This window comes from Triturus cristatus, chromosome 9 (genome assembly GCF_964204655.1).
Source record: "Triturus cristatus chromosome 9, aTriCri1.1, whole genome shotgun sequence".
NCBI lineage: Eukaryota > Metazoa > Chordata > Amphibia > Caudata > Salamandridae > Triturus > Triturus cristatus.
The window spans coordinates 731157871-731175325 of NC_140592.1; the positions used below are offsets into that span (position 1 = coordinate 731157871).

The 17455-nt window shown below is 47.0% G+C and overlaps 1 protein-coding gene across 1 annotated transcript in view; it reads right to left on the reverse strand.

Annotated features, from left to right (window-relative positions):
- Window positions 1-17455, reverse strand: part of LOC146798630 (adenylosuccinate synthetase isozyme 2-like) — a 70955-nt gene that overhangs the window by 42223 nt on the left and 11277 nt on the right. The window contains exons 6-10 of the mRNA XM_085625947.1: window positions 15505-15612; window positions 14924-15005; window positions 1483-1609; window positions 1170-1324; window positions 844-968 (exon numbers count right to left, since the gene is read on the reverse strand). Coding sequence (XP_085482073.1) covers window positions 844-968; window positions 1170-1324; window positions 1483-1609; window positions 14924-15005; window positions 15505-15612 — 597 coding nt within the window. The remainder of the gene's footprint in view (window positions 1-843; window positions 969-1169; window positions 1325-1482; window positions 1610-14923; window positions 15006-15504; window positions 15613-17455) is intronic.

Genomic DNA, 17455 nt, shown 5'->3' on the forward strand with positions numbered 1-17455 from the left:
TACAGGTAAAGCGCCAGCTAGTGGTGCAGATGAACCCTGAAACTGCTGGCGAAAATGTAAAGATAAAAATGGCAACCTTTTCTCCCTTCGAGACACGTGGCCTTCTCGTCAAAAAGCACCTTCCTGCTAACTTCTTTCACTCTTTAGTAAGATCAGTGTTTGTTCTTACCTCTGTAGGGTGGTCAGCGATTCATAAATACTAATAAAATTGAATGGGAATAAGTATTCTGTACCGAAGCTATCGGGTGGCTACTCCAAAAGCACCAGGAGGGTTCTGCACAAAAATCCACATTTTTAGGTCGAGCCTAGAGCAAGCGCTGCTCTGCGAGACTTATTGTAGAGGAGTAGGGAATAAAAGCCACGCCCACACTCAGCCAATATTTGCCATTGGCATGTGTCGTTGTCCATCCTAAATGCTGGCTTCTGATTCATCAATAGGCTTCTTAGTCCCTTCTTAACACCGCCTCCTCTTTGTCACCTCCCATGGTGACTGGCCCTTTTACTTCGGTTGTTACACGGTACGTGTTATTTAGACTGTGAGCACTATATTCTTTAATGAAGATCTCCGACCACAGGCACAACATGCTTTGGTGCCTTCTTTACGCCCCTCCCCCCCTTCCTGTTGTAGTGCCTTCTCCACCCCCCCCCTCTCTCCCTCCTGTTGTCTGGGCATTCTCCTCCCCCAGCCCACTGTCACTGTCTCCGGGGCTTCTCGCACCCTCCCACCCCCCTGCTGTCCGTGATGCCTACCACTTGCAATGCAATAGGTCTCACGTAAATGTGAGACCGATTGCATTGCAAATGCTTGTTTGTCCCTGCTCCACTCGGAGAAGAAATGCTTACGCGCTGAATCCGTTGATCATGTGGGCATATCTAACGAGAACCAGGTCCAGCCAACCACAACGCCGCTTCCTTCCTGTAGTCACACCAAACTCCCGGCCGTGCGATTGCAACAGATCACCAATGGCCTGCGGATGGAAGAAAAAAAATTGTGACTACCAAAGTAGGTTAAAGCATCGAAAGATCTTCTTGCGCACGTATGTGATACTTCTCCCACAAGAAAAAAGTGTAAAAGCAAAATCTTGAGAGAATGGACAACATCCATGCGGCCTTGTGCTGCACAAGCTCCACGCCCTTAACCTAACCAGACATGGACAACAGGCACTCACGTTCGTCTGCTCTGTTGGGAAGGCTCCCACTCCAACCCGGGTAGTGTAGGCCTTGACAACCCCATACACCTTCCCAATGTATCGAGGTGGAATCCCAAGGCCTGTACAGACTCCGCCCACCGTACAGTTGGAGGAGGTGACAAAGGGATAGGTGCCTGCAAGAAAGGAAATCGAACGGGATTAAGCAGAAACAAAGCAAGTTAAAAAGATATTTACAGAAAAAAACATATCTTCTCTGTGGTGAGCAGGATATCTCAACAAACAAGACAAAAAATTCATTAGAAGTAGAAAGGTCAAGTAGTGGGTCTCTTACCAAAATCTATGTCTAACAGAGCAGCGTTGGCCCCCTCTACTAAGATCTTTTTCGGGGGTCCATGCAAGGCTTGGTACATGAAGTAAACACCGTCCTTCACAAGGGGCTTTATCCTCACAGCGTACTCCTGGAAATCAAATGCAATATTACTGAGCAAGTGAAAAAAGATGTGCAGGATTAACAAGTGCAACATAGGAGGTATTTTTCCACAAAAAGGACACGGGCCCTCCACATATAAATTTGCCCAAGCCATTTACCCCTATGATATCAATATGGATGTACTTCAGGAATATTAGATTAGGATCAAGCACAGCTATTTTAATAACGCTTTTATGATTCAATATTTCAAGGTATCCGAATGTTCATATTTGTTCATCGTGCGAGGTGGGTATTTTCGGGGGGGGGGGGGGAAATAGTATTATCAGGTATAGTTGCTTGGCACTACTTTTTCCATTTACTCTTAAGCTTCATTACACCAGATCTATGGTCATTTACTCAGGTTTAAACATTTTTAAAGTATATGGTTAAAAAAGTCTAGATTATCTGATATATTTGTAATTCCATTTTAACAGCAGCCTACAAACAAGAGACCACACTCGCCATAGATTTCTGAGAAAGCTGCTGTCCAATATAGAAATGCTTTAATGGTGTTTATGAATAGATTAACTTGCTTGTATGCTTATGAAAAAGTTCACACCACGACATCAAGAAGTACATCCATTTACCAAAAGCATACATAGAACAGTTAGCTTACACCCACAATAACACAATTTAACACAGTGAGCTATAGTGTCCAACAAATTAAGAATTTGTATTTCTTTAAATATGTTTTGCACCGCTATTCATGAAGTCCCAAAAAAGAGGGTGGTGCCCATTCAATAGGCCCAAATGTCCATTCATTCAAAGATTTTGTGGAGCTTATATAACCTGTACACATCCTATAATGAATTCATTCTCCTCCAAAAGACTAAAATCTATGGCAAGTGAGACTCTCTATTTTTAGGCATTCTTGCTTTGGATCCCTCCCCCATGGGCCTAAACGGGATCAAACCCTGTTTGGTATAACATTTACAGCAGCATCACCAATTAAATATCAGTTACTCCCTGTGGGCACTTGATGGTTAGCAAAGTCAAGGTGCACTCTAAGAGATACTAGTGGGTTAGAGACTCAGATACAGCACACAAAAAAAGCTGATCAGTTTTCAGTTACAAACATTAGTTCCCTGATGAATAGGACTATTTAAAAGTAAATAACATGACGAAAAAAGGATGACATTTGTACTCAAAAAGTTCAACTGAGACCCAGAACACTAATAGTTTGGTATGTTTTTAGGCTTCACATAACAGGCAACCTTTAGCAGTCCGCAGCAAAAGCATTTTGTGGACCAGACCAAAAACTCATTGTGGGCTTAGAGTGGACTCACTGCTTACCATTGGTTGGCTTGCCACCCGCTTTTTAGTCAATGGCTTGCCTTCTTGCGTTTATCTCGGTCCTTGAGCAAAGCCTCTTTAGCGTCGTTTCGATTGGTGGACTTGTGTCCTTCCACCGCTAACATTTGGGGAAATACTTTTTTTTATTTTTTAAATAAACACTCCATGAGAGTGCCTGGGTTCTCAATTTTTCTCATGTCATCCTTACCCCAGTTCAAATACAACCCACCGGTTTCCTCTGCTCTATCCACTATTGCTTCCCTACACCTCACTGAACTTCAAACATCAATTTGATGTATATTTAGTTTTTTTATTGCTGATGGTAGATACCATGAGGCCACTTTTGTTTAATTGAAAGAAAGAAAGGGTACTCGCGTCCTTGCGTAGTTGCGCACATACATACATAATGAGATGTCCAGCAACAGCGTTTGTGTCAGAGCCCCCCCCCCCCCCCTTTTTTCTGACGATGCTGCACAGCACTGGAATAAAGCATTTGCATAACCAATAGGTCAACATAGCGAGACCTATTGGCTTTGTCAGTGCTTGTTATAACATGGCCCTATGACCAGGTGGACTGGGGACTGGTTTGGGCAGGATCATAGGTACCAGAGTTCTCTGGTCTACTGACAGCCAATCAATGGGACAAAAATTCAAGTCAAAATGTATGAATGCATAAAGCTTGTTATTAGTCTGCTCTCTCCCTTAATTTTGTGTAAACTGGGTGTAAATTGAGACAACGCAGTAGGTTTAAGTTGTTCAGAAAAGTTTCCATTAAAAAATAAAAAGCTGCAAACCCACCACTCACTCCGTAACAAAAGTTGCAATAAGGTCCTAAAAGATCAGTTGAGGGTTTTAAAGGCCAGCTTACACAAAATATTGTCATACAGTTAATGTAGCCAAATAGTTGGGAGTTCTTTAGGTCTCGCCTGATCTAGCGCATGCGCTGCTCGGAGACATTTAGTAGGGGCTTTAAAAAGTGCTACCACAAGCTGCTTTGGCTGGCCTAGCGCTTGCGTTCACACGCACAACCGGCAGCTTTATCTGTCTTTCCTCTCACTTGATTGCTTCCTCAACGCTCCGCCCCTCCCCCGCCACACTGCTTTCACTTTCACGCGCGGCCAATGCTGGTTATGCTTGCATACTCCGCCATTGTTAGGTCGAGCCTAGAGCAGTGTGTCGTCGTCCATTAAAAACAGTCAACAAGGGAAGGCTTGCATCCATGGAATGCCAACACTGCACAGGGACAGTGTGTTCTAGATTAATCTACCCTCTCCTGCAGTACGAATCGGGTCCCTGCTCAAAACGCAATGTGCATCGGCAACAGGACACTATACTGGATAAAAGAAAGATGTGCTTTCTCGTTCTTTCCTGGTAGCTTCGTGCGCTAGCCTAAAACAGACATTCAACAACAGAAGCAAGCAAATTCCGCAGGTCAAACAGCAAAACTAGCAGGTGTGCGAGTCTGTAGTATAACCCCTTGCCTATTACACCCTCCCAGTTCTACTTCAATACAGACATTTTCAGGTGAAATCCATATGCGATGCTAAACCGACAAGCAGCAGGACGGAGACTCTAAGTTTATGTAGTTTTTAATGGACCCTCTCATCACTACTTACCCTGCAGCGCCCTCGGGAGGCAGACGTGCGCATTACTGCTTTGGCTGCACCAAGTCTGCTGGGACACATTCTTTCCTACTACATAAAACACTGTAGCATCTATAGAGCACACATTCCCCCTTTTGGGAGCGCTGAGCAGCCATAACACTTCCACAGACAGCAATGTACTTTGGGCAGGGCGTGTCCCTGGAAGGCGTGCTTTAGTTTTGAACCTATATGAGCAGGCCTGTTATGTTGTGTGTGATGCCCAGCGAGGCGAGGGGGGGGGGGGGGGGGGGGCGTGTGGCGGGACCATCAAATCATTACACACACCTCACGACACACACCCAACGTCCAATCTGCAATCAGTGGCTCTCATCGGACCCAAAGATCACCTTCAACCCAACACTTGCTATAGAATGCCTTTCTATTACACGTAGAAGTTGCGTTACTAACTGCCCACGCTATAATGCCCCCCTGACCCCTTCTGCACCCTTGTGCACACACCTCCACATCAAAGCCACGTGGCTGTCAGAGTGCTGCCAACACAGTTCCCCGACGTAGGCCTGGCTTCGGTTAGGGGTGTGTTGGATAATAGACGGTAACTATCGGTGCGTTCCTACAACCAGACAACATCTTGGTCTACAATACGGAAGCGAAGAGAAAGGCCGAGAGCTGAGCAGACTCCGGCGGAAGTGTTGAACTGTCCCCTCACACCAGACGTTTGTTGTACACCGGAGCCGAGAGATGAAGGTTGTGTAGCAAGTGGTGAGATAAGAAGGCATACACACAAAACACAGCACAGTGTACACAACTGACAAGACATCCGCCTTTAAGAAATGTTATGAGCCGCAAATCTTAACGTTGTGAAGACAAAATTACACAATATTTCACTGGACAATTAACACAAATGAGCTTCCAAGAGTGACGACCAGCCAGCCAGTCAAACAATGCTAAACCATAACAAGCATTGGCATAGCCAATAGGTCTCGCATTTGGGACCTTATAAGTGTTTATCCATGCAACAGTTAATGATGTTGCCCCAAGGATATTGTGCTGCATAACAAACTATTTATAATGCCCCAAAAGCGAGACCTATTGGCTATGCCAATGCTTGTTTTTACAAGGTATAGTCACCGAGTAGAGACCTGTACTGGCCTCCAGTCGCTGCAAGGGGACTAGATGCTAAATCAGTGGTCTTCAAACTTTTTAATTCCGCGCCTACCCCCCCAGTGTAGGAAAAAAAAAAAAAATTCATCAGCCCCCCCCCCCCCCCCCCAACATATTTCAAAATGATTCTATTTAACTGGAAATGCTTAAGTATTTCTAGACTTATTTAAACATTGCAGCCAAGTTCTGTCACGGTTTTAGAAATGCAAACAAATACAGGATTTCCAAACATACTATTCTGGTGAGGGAGGCCTTACTAACGTGTAATAGTATCCACAGTGTGATTATTTGAAATGGTAGTGGGGGTTTCGGGGAAAATTTGGAGTCCCTTTCCTCTGGACGCCTTCTCCCAGCCAGGATTTAAATGACAAAGGATGTTAATGATGGCCCATTACAGACAAGCTTACTGCAGCTCATTTTTTTGGGCTGAAAATAAAGCATAATGTTTCTTCTGGCCAGAGACTGGCGCCCCCCCCCCCCCCCCCCCGGATCACTTGAGGCCCCCCTAGGGGGGCCCGCCCCCCAGTTTGTTTGGAGACCTCTGTGCTAAATAGTTAGAACAGCCAAACACACCCCGCTCCCAATATATTGCTCCCAATATATTACACCTTAGTGCACGGTGTCTTCAAACTAACCAATCACGATTTTCAGATAGCAAGGCCACGGACAGGAACTCAAACGAGAAGGACATGAAACTGGATTTTGAAATCAATGGCCATTCACAAATTTAAATCTACACATCCAGAACTGTTTCGGCTAGAGTGCCTTTAATACTGTTCTGGGTTCGGGACGACCACCTCCAGCCACCTAGACACTACCACAAAGCCATAGGAGAAGAGAACACGCTGGTCTCTCTCTTGGGCCAAGTTTGGAGTGATGCACGCTGCCCATAAAGCACCATGCAGGTCGACAGTGCAGCTTGAAAACACTTTCTGCAAAGCCAATTCTGGCTAGCTCGATGTAAAACCCTCAAAGCTTCTGAATAACACCTCTCCCCAAAGCAATAACCAAGCACACTTCAGCGAGCCAGATTTGTACTTAGTTAGGGGCCTACCTCTCTTTTCAACTTCCCAATTTGAAGTCAAGGCACTGTAAGAGTTTTTTTTCCAGATATTAGGGTGTACTCCCAGTCGTTAGTGAGGACAGGCGCAAAGTTCTGCCCCTTGCAGCACTCTGAGAAGTGGACTCTCCCTGTGCGGTTACAAAGTGCAACGGATTACAAATTAGCTCAAGGGCCACTGTTAACCTAATCATGGGGGCCAAGACCGAAAGCTAGAGACCGTAAGCATTATTCCTAATGGTATATACTCTTTAAATAAGAGGACTTCATTTCTGCTTTCTCCACTTCTTTCTTTTGAAACTCTTTTTATTAGAAAAACATCGACATCAAGGCATAGTTTCACAGCAACACAGCATAGGCAAGTGCAAGCACAAGGATTCACCAATACAGAGGATAATGAGACAGTTGGAATCACGGTGAGGGGGAGACATCTACATCGTACAGTCGGGGGGGGGGGTACATATTTCGCCTCTATATAAGTTCCAGGGGGTCCAAATCTTGGACCATTTCCGGGGGCAGCCCCTCGCAATGTATACAGATTTCTCTCGCTGCATGCACCAATCAAGGTCTTTTTTCCAGTCCGTTATTGCGGGTGCCTTTGACGCCCCCCAGTGCTGAGCAATATTACGCTTTGCAATCATGCAAGCAAGTGTAACCCATTGTATGGCATAGGCATTGAGATCTATGGGTTCCCAGATATCGAGGAGGCATCTGGGAGCCTCCGGTCAGATTTCAATCTCTAGGGCTTCACTAATGATGGAGTGTATCTTGTGCCGGTACTCCTGAATTAACCTACAGTGCCAAAGGATGTGTATGAAAATGCCTGGCTGGGAGCATCCCCGTTTACAAGACCCATCCGTGTGCCCCCCCCATGTGTACCAATTGAGGCCCCGTTATATATATTCTGTGCAGGATTTTTAGCTGTATTAGGCGGAGCCACGCCGATATTGCTACAGTTTTAGGGGACGAGATCGCTGTCTGCCACCCTTCGTCGTCCAATTCTATTCCGTCCTCGGTCCATTTCTCCCGCAGAAGGGTCAGGGGATCACTCATGTTATTGATTATTTTCCTGTACGTCAGGGATTTGGCCCTCTCAGGTAGGTACCCGTCAAGGAGTCTGTCCTCTAGCGGGGAGTAATCTGGTAAGGTGGCACCCCTTGGTAGTGTGGCCTGTAGCGCATGTCGGACCTGAAGGTATCTGAACAACTCTGAATCAGCAAGTGAGTATTGAGTCTGGAGTGTGCTAAATGGCTTGACTGTCTCCGCGGCCCAAAGATCTCCGATAGTGGAAATACCGATCAGGTCCCACTTGTCAAACCCCTTTGAGTCGCCCAGGTATCCCAGTTCTCCACTTCTTTCTTAAGCTTTTTTTTTTTTTCTTTTTTTAGTATTGAAACAAAGAAATGGCTGGTTCAAACCAGTTAAGATGTGACAGTGAGACCAGACCGGTTTGGCTACGGTCCGCATGTTGCTACTTTTACCTAAGCGCGTTTGCTATGTTGTGCTGAGTGTAAAGGGTGCTAGGTGCAGTGGAGGGGAAAGTGGTTCAACAGGGAAGGGATATAGGTTGTTTCAAGTCAGAGACCCAGGACAAAGGAGATGCAGGTTATCAGATACACAGAGGGTAAAGGCATCCTCTAATGCAAGTGCCACTATGTACAGACACACACTTCTCTGTGGACACTAATCAGTCTCCTGCCCTCCACAGATCAGTTATCACTGCATAATGCCGAATGCACATTTCAGGGAAGGCAGGGACTTAGTTGAGGTCACGGTGGTGCTGATTTTACATTGGGAGAACCAGGAGGCAGTCTTTTACCCAGTGACCAAGTTAACAAGCATTTACAATGCAATGGTCTCGGCATTTTTAAAGTTAGAGCTATTGGCATTGCTCATGACATTATTTTTATGTTTTTGTTTTTAAAACATTTAAAGTAACGGCATTGTTATTTACAATGTCAATAGCTTAATCACTCTCAAATGCGGGACCTATTGCATTTGCACCCACACACAGAGCCACACACACAAAGCCACCCACACACAGAGCCACCCACACACAGAGCCATTCACATACAGCAACCCACACAAATAGAGCCACCCACACAGAGTTACCCACACACACATTGCCACCACGCAGAGCCACCTACAAAAAAAAGCCACCCACACAGAGCCACCCACCCACACACAGAGCCACCCACCCACACACACAGAGCCACCCCCCACACACACAGAGCCACCCCCCACACACACAGAGCCACCCCCCACACACACAGAACCACCCCTCACACAGAACCACCCCTCACACAGAACCACCCCTCACACAGAGCCACCCCCCACACACACACATCCACCCCCCACACACACACATCCACCCCCCACACACACACACATCCACCCCCCACACACACACACATCCACCCCCCACACACACACACACATCCACCCCCCACACACACACACATCCACCCCCCCACACACACACACACATCCACCCCCCACACACACACACATCCACCCCCCCCCACACACACACATCCACCCCCCACACACACACACATCCACCCCCCCCCACACACACACACACATCCACCCCCCACACACACACATCCACCCCCCACACACACACACATCCACCCCCCACACACACACACATCCACCCCCCACACACACACATCCACCCCCACACACACACATCCACCCCCCACACACACACATCCACCCCCCACACACACACATCCACCCCACACACACACATCCACCCCCCACACACACATCCACCCCCCACACACACACATCCACCCCCCACACACACACATCCACCCCCCACACACACACATCCACCCCCCACACACACACACATCCACCCCCCACACACACACATCCACCCCCCACACACACACATCCACCCCCCACACACACACATCCACCCCCCACACACACACATCCACCCCCCACACACACACAGAGCCACCCCCACACACAGAGCCACCCCCACACACAGAGCCACCCCCACACACAGAGCCACCCCCACACACAGAGCCACCCCCACACACAGAGCCACCCCCACACACAGAGCCACCCCCACACACAGAGCCACCCCCACACACAGAGCCACCCCCACACACAGAGCCACCCCCACACACAGAGCCACCCCCACACACAGAGCCACCCCCACACACAGAGCCACCCCCACACACAGAGCCACCCCCACACACAGAGCCACCCCCACACACAGAGCCACCCCCACACACAGAGCCACCCCCACACACACAGAGCCACGACTCACCGGGGGGCCCGAGCTAGGGCGGCTGAAGGAGGAGCTGGGGGCCCGGCCGGGAGCGGAAGGAGCGGAGGCTGCGGCGTCCGCAGCAGAGACAGGGCCTCCTCGGAGGGGCGAGGGGCCCCGAGATACGGGGATTTCACCATTGGGCCAGTAATATTGACCACGTGTTTTGTATTTTCCAGGTGAACACATGAACACCACCATCTTTCTCCGAGGTCAAGCAGAAATGCCTTGGAGAAACGCAGTGCAATTTTCGGATTCGGGGGCGTGTTTTTTTTCTCTCCTCTTCCCATTGGCTGGAATGTTTACATTCCAGAGGAGAGAAAGAAACTAAAAAACACGCCCCCGAAACCGAAAAAGACAGGGCTTAAATGGACAGACGCCCCTCTCCTCCAATGGCTGGCCTCCGTTTAGGAAGCCAGCCAATGGAGAAGAGGGCGGGTTCAAGCCCCACTACTGAAAAACATTAAATCTCGCCAAGCGATACTGCGCAAGCGCAGCCTTCGCTAGCCGAGACCTAAAAAGGCCTATACACTTGTACTGTCCATCAGCTCAAATCCAACCATGATTTACCCAATAGCTGCTTGGTAGAAGGGGCAGCAAGCATCCTCTAATATTGATGGAGAAATATTTCAGGTGCACCCTCTTCTCAGTACAGCCAAGGCTTTAATGTTGAACATCACTATACTAGACCAGCTCCAGTGGATGGGCAGACTAGACAGTCGGGCCAGAAAATAAGTGCACAGCGCAAGAAAGAAAAGCATCCCAGGCCACGCTAATCCTTTTGCTCAGGCAATATGCATCTCAGATCAGACCCAATGGATTTACTCCTGTCCAAGAGAGTCCCAGTCAGAGTTAGAAATAGTTCTAGAAGGCCAATCAACATTTCACCAAGAAAAATCACTGTCTATACTCCTTGTTGAAGTCCAATCCTTGAAGAGAAATGGGATTTTCAGCCTTTCACAGCACGGTTCTCTTCTCAAGTTAACACCTTACAATTGGTGAAGTCTACTGCGCTCTCTGCTACTGCCAGTACTGCTACACCTCGTCAGAAGCAACAGTCCACTTTAAAAGTACTAAATTATGCCACACTACTAACAGGCACCTTGTCAGAACCCCTTTAAGAGGGCCACAGGTCAATCAGGGGTTACTGGGCCCAATCATGGTGGTTTTGGGCCTCTCACTCCTGATGTCCCGGGTTCCAACCTACTATGGATTCTGAGTAACCGGGCCAAGTACCTCTTCTGCACTTGACTCAGAGTGGTCGGGGCTCTGGTGTTTGTCTCGCAAATCCCAGTCCCACCTTCTTTTTTGCAATATGGTTGGGTAATTGCTGATTTACTTGTAGTCTCATCCAGTGAATGCTCACTAGTAGGCCTTACTCAAGAGTGCCCCTTTGACTCTTAGGAAATAGTCAAAAGCGTCTTTGGGGCTGCAGCGACTCTACTCCTCTTGTCTTCACAAGGCAGGCCCGGGTTCCCCAGAATGGAACCCAGGGTCCTCCATGTAATGTACTATTGCAGGTACAGTTTCATCAGTGTATGGACAGCACATACTGTCACGTACATGTACGGTGCCACACCAGGCGCGCATCACTCAATGCGTACAGCTCAGTACTGTATCCTTTCTGTATTGAACCATTGTGGGCTATTTAAAAAAAACACAGTCAGCACACACACTCACCAGGTGCACACTGCACATCACTTGACCCATCATGTACTGCACTTCTTGCAAGCACACATACACCCAGCACATGCTTCTATTGCGCATGTAGTGCACAGCACTACATCTCTTATGCGATTACTCCTCGTAGGCATATATACATTAAGTGGATGCACAAAAAAACACTTGTACTCTTCAGCACGGCTCTCTCTCTATATTTTACCTTTTCGAGACACACACAGATCCAGCTCAGTCACCAGTCCCGTGCTGTGCAGCACTCTACATCCAACTGATGTAGGCCAAGGGTGAGTAAAGCACAAAGCAGCAGAACTTTTGAATGGGCGAGTGAGTCCGTCGCCCTTCCTCCAGTGACACTGGTTAAAAAGGACCTGTTCACTCCTACTGATCACTACAAAGCATGCTGCCACCAGCGTGCTTGTGCCGTTTTAAGTCCTGGTGAAAGCGGTAGCCTCCCAACACTATTAGGGTAGCTAGCGCTTTGTGCGCTCCTCCTTGACCAACAAGAGAACATTCTGTGATACAGGTCTATGTCATGGCACACATGCATGATCCATGTTTGCCTATGACAACAAAAACAAAAAACAAATATCAGTGTTAGGAATCCAGACAATAGTACAGATGGGCACTTAGGGCAGGGGCACACATATTTTATCATACAGAAAAGTTTTTCGGCCCCACACACTTTACGCAATGTCACTTTCAAAGGGCATCTAAATGACTTTCCGTGGCTACTTTTGTCAGGCCAGTAAAGGAGGGGGAGGGACACCTATGTTGCCATAGTTGTCCATGTTCCTGTAATGTATGACGAGACCTAGAAAGGTTCTCACGTGCAGGTGGGAAACAAGGACCTCCCAGTTCATGAAAAAATTGGATTTAGCTTCAAGAAGTTGAATATTACCTCTGCCCACTTGGTGCTCAGAGTACGCCACAGAAGACAGACCAATTCAGGACTTGGCTGTATTAAAATATCAGTTTGGACACAAAAATATATCCTAGCCAGTCAGCACCTGGTACAACATCCCTGGAATACCTCTTGGGCGTTCTGCAGTCAAAAAGCAGAACTATGATTTGTTGGAGGACCTATAGCATTGACCGATCTTCCATGCTACAGCAATACACCAATAGTCACCAGATAAATCAAAAGGCGTAGATGTACAAGGCTGACCCAAAGTATCCATAGATATGGATACTTTGTGCCGTACAGGGCTATGGGCTGTCTGCGGAAATTTCAGAAGATATGGGCACAGTGGATTAAGTATATCGATTTGGAGGTGGAAGTGGAGAAGGAGGGATTGTTATCAGGACAACAGGGCAAGGGGCCTTGATTGAAGTAATGTATGTCCCTGCTGTTGGGAAACATGTGTAAAATATTCTTGAATTGTTCGGTCTGCCCGGTTAAACTCATTAACAGTCACATACAATGGACCCTATATCTGGGTAATTGCCATATGAGACAGGGGTGGAAGGGCGATTATTGTGCATTGTGTATTCATGCCTTGTTTAATGTGTTTTTTTCCCCTCAAAATAAAAATATTTCAACCAAAAAAAAAAACCAAAATTGGGATACTTTGGGTCAGCCTTGTACATCTGACAAGCACAGCAAATTGTGAAAACTGATAGGTATTGATAGGTATTTGTCCCAGTCACTATATTGAGAACCCAACAGTTAATGCTGACAGACAGAGCCATCGACTCTGCTTGGGCAACAGAAGCGCTGGGGCGTAATCAATCAGACCTGTAGATAATTGGTCTAAACCTGGAACTATCATCTTGATTACCTCCAGATTAGCAAGCCACAACCCTTTGACATACTGTAAACTGTGCTATTCACAAGCAGACTGACAGTGGCTACATCAAGAACACACACACACACACACACAGACGTCAGCCCATCTGTCAGGGAGAAAAAGTGGGCAAAGTGGCCCAGAACTGCCCTTCAGTGTCTCCTGTGCAGGTGTTAAGTAAGAAGTGAGATTAAATCCCTTCATCCTGCTTTCTCTACTACATTTTGCAGGTCAAAGAGGGGCGCACTGTCCTACTTTTACCTATCAGTCTATTAAGAGTTGTGAAGCCTTCTCTGCTCAGAGGTAGGAGCTGAAATGGTTTATGAGGAACACCATGCAGGGACACCTGGTGGGGCCAATATCAACCAGGTAACCTCACTGATCATCCTCGCGGATTGTGGGTTACACCGTTAGTCTTCCAATGCCTACGCACACATCAGCTCTAGGCCTCATGGTGAACTCCAAAAACACACATTTATTTTCCAATCTCACTTCCTGCTCTCAGAGTTCCTGCAGACAGGTTAGTCTGTAGTATGGATGTTGCCGCCACAAATTATTATTATATTATTTAACAGTCAACTTTCATCTCTCCAACTGAACCCTTCCCTCAGACCATCTTTACAGCCAAGCTCTTTATTTTACTGCTCTTTCACTCAAACAAGCTGAAATCTAGATCGCAGTCTTTATTACCACACCCTCTTCTATCTTGCCAGGGCCTCTATCTGCTATGTAGCGTCCACTAAATGACATGTTCGAATTGTATGGACTACAAAAATTAATAAAAGCAATAATATTTCTCTACATGTATTTGTGTAAACACCAAAATGAAGTTCCACTGCCATTTATAAAACAACTATGTGTACATGTGTTTGCACTTCTACCTTTTTTGCACACTACACATGAAAATTATGGGTCCTTCCTAATGCTGTTTTCCCGTAATGTGTTACCTCAACAGATGAATGTCATCAGCTTAACCAAATACAAAGCAGGGTTGAACGAACTGAAGCCTTTTCTCTGCAGATCACCTTTGTTGCTTGCTTGTTTGTTTGCGGTCCAGGGAAGGCCTGGCTTGGCAGTTTGGGCTGGACTGTTCCCATAAGGAACAGGGTCAAGATGGATTTGCATTTGGCTGGGTTTAAACTGGGGTGGCGAAGTGAGTTAGAGAACGATGATGGATTCAACCCAGATCTGTGATTGGGGGTGAGTGTCTGAAAAGTTTCAGCGCTACATCCATCATCTCTGCTTCTGAAATCCCTTGCCTTCACTGTGGTTCCCACTGCTTAGATTTGATCTATCTACTCTAAAGCGCCATTACACCAGATAGATGTCCATTTAACAACTTATTTTTAAGCTGTATCCAGGTATGCTCAGAAGCTAAGAAAACACAGCTAACAGCAAGGTAGCCGCTTAAAGAAAATTGTCGCATCCAACTCACCTTAAGCTGCTGTAGTTCCCCTTCCACATCGATACTCAGCGTCGGATACATGTTGAGGTACTGTTCTGCCAGGACCTTAAACCTGGGGGGGGGGGGGGGGGGGGGGGGGGGAAGAGATGCTCAGTTTATCCATCAACACTCCAAGTCAAAGGTTTAAGGTCCTGGTTACTGCTGACATGGGTGAATGGGGGGGGGGGGGGGGGGCGGGGGGCTTCAAGGCCCAGCAAATGGGTTACAGTCAGGCATTGTTAATTGTTTGAATTAAGAATTGTGACAACTAGTATATGTCCTGAAAAAATGAGCGATAAAAAAAAAAAAAAAGAAAGAAATGAACAGATTTTCTCCTGCACACATAAAACATGCAGGGTATTCTGCTGTTGTACATGTGGCTACCTTTACATATAGGAGATGAACAACATAACTATTTACCCAAAACAATTACTTTCCAAGAAATGGAGGGAAATTGCCCAAAATGATAATAGCTATCCAAGACTGTACAGGTTTCCTATGGGGGGGGGGGGGGGGCTGGAAATGTTGAGTCATGGGTTCCGTGGGGGCTAGATACATGGCAATGAACTCACTTTTTGGAGAACTCCTCAAAGTCAGCAAGAAGGTCACAAATGCGAAGTCCGGTGCGAGAGGCCTTGGAAGAATAGACAGGCCCAATGCCCTTCTTTGTGGTCCCGAGACTGCGAAAAAACAACAAAAAGCTAGTATTCGAAGGCCTTAGTGCATGGCTTGATTTGTGCCAGAGTTTTCTGGTGCTCAGCACCGGCACTTATTTCACACCACCAGTGCTTATTTCTGACAGTCCACCACAAGGTGGCACTGTGTATTCATTTTTAAGCAGAGATTATTTAAAAAGGATTTTAAATTACAATAATAGTACCTTGTCCAGGCCATTCTCACAGCTTTAGGTGCTATAGAACAGTCTAAATAATCACAATTGTTTAAGTGTGATGGTTAGAAGACAACAGTATCAATTGTATTAGGCAGCGCTAGCAGGGGCATTGGCTTGTGCAAGCTGCTGTACCCCGAGGAATACCTTGGGCTCTGGCACTTAATTATTTCTTTTTTAATTAGCCCTGCCTTAGTAAGAAGCGAGGGCCACTGAAACTAGTATCCTGGCCCATATCTTCAAATGTACTTTCCTTTTACAGGTCTTTCTCACCCCAACATTTTCTTGAGACACACAAATGCCAATGAGCGAGTGCCTTTGGAGTATAATAACCTGGTTGTAGCTGCAACGTCCAGGTCTGTATACCTTGCTTACAAAGACAGCGTGCCACTTTCAAGGTTAATCACAGAGCTCAAATGCTCTTGGGCCTAAATGTGGGTTTTACATCTCTTTAAAAGGAGTGAACTGACTGCGGTAACCAGCATAGATCTCGAATCTGCAAACTGTGCTACCATAGACACCTACAAGTGCAGACGCGTTCTAAAGCATAGTCCACATAAGCAGCAAAAAGGTGTGCCCAATTTTTTGCTCATCACCAGGTATGATGTAAAACAGGTCATCCGTTTCAGGTTACTTTTTATACTCTGTTTCTCTGGGTCAACGTCTGGTGAAGAAATGTATATTTTGGTCCCCAAAAATGAGTGCAAGTGCCCACCACCTTACCCTCACCAACAGACTCTACAACATAGGCATATAGCAAGACACCCTCAAGTGGATCACCTCCTTCCTTACAGGGCGCGCAGAGCATCAGACTGCCTCCCTTCACCTCCGCACCTAAAGACATATGCAGCGTACCACAAGGATCATCCCTCAGACCCACCCTGTTCAACATCTACATAACACCCCCCCCCCCCCCAGACACTAAGATTCCACGGACTCAACATAATCTCCTACGCAGACGACACTCAACAGACCTTCACTCACCGAGGACCCCGCAGCACAAAATCCAACTTCCATGACGCCATAACCAACGTAGCCAAATGGCTGAGAGAAAGCTGCCTCCAACTCAAATCTGACAAAACCGAATTATTGATCTTTGGGAAGAACACCACTGCATGGGACCACAACTGGTGACCTGCAGAACTCGGACCTACACTCACACCGACTCACTTTGCATGCGAACCTCGGCATCATCCTCGACAGCCAAATGACCATGAAATGAAAAGTCAACAGTCACTGCCTCCTGCTTCCATACATTTTGCATGCTCAGCAGAATCTTCAGATTGATCACATCCAACACCTTAAAGACCGTCACTCAGGGCCTTAGCACCAGCCTCCTCAACTATGGCAGTGCCCTCTACGCCGGCATCTCCTCCCAGCTGCTAAGAAAATTCCAGACCACACAGAAAGCTAAAGACAGACTCATCCTGGACCTCCCAAAACAAACCCACATTACCTCCCCACTTGAGACCTCCACTGGCTGCCCATCCAGAAAAGATGCCTGTTCAAGATCCTAATGAATACCTACAAAGCCCACCATGACCCAGGATCTGCCCACATCAACCATCAACTGAACTTCCACAAACCCTCTAGACACCTGCGCTCCTCTTCACTCGCCCTCACACACGCCCCTG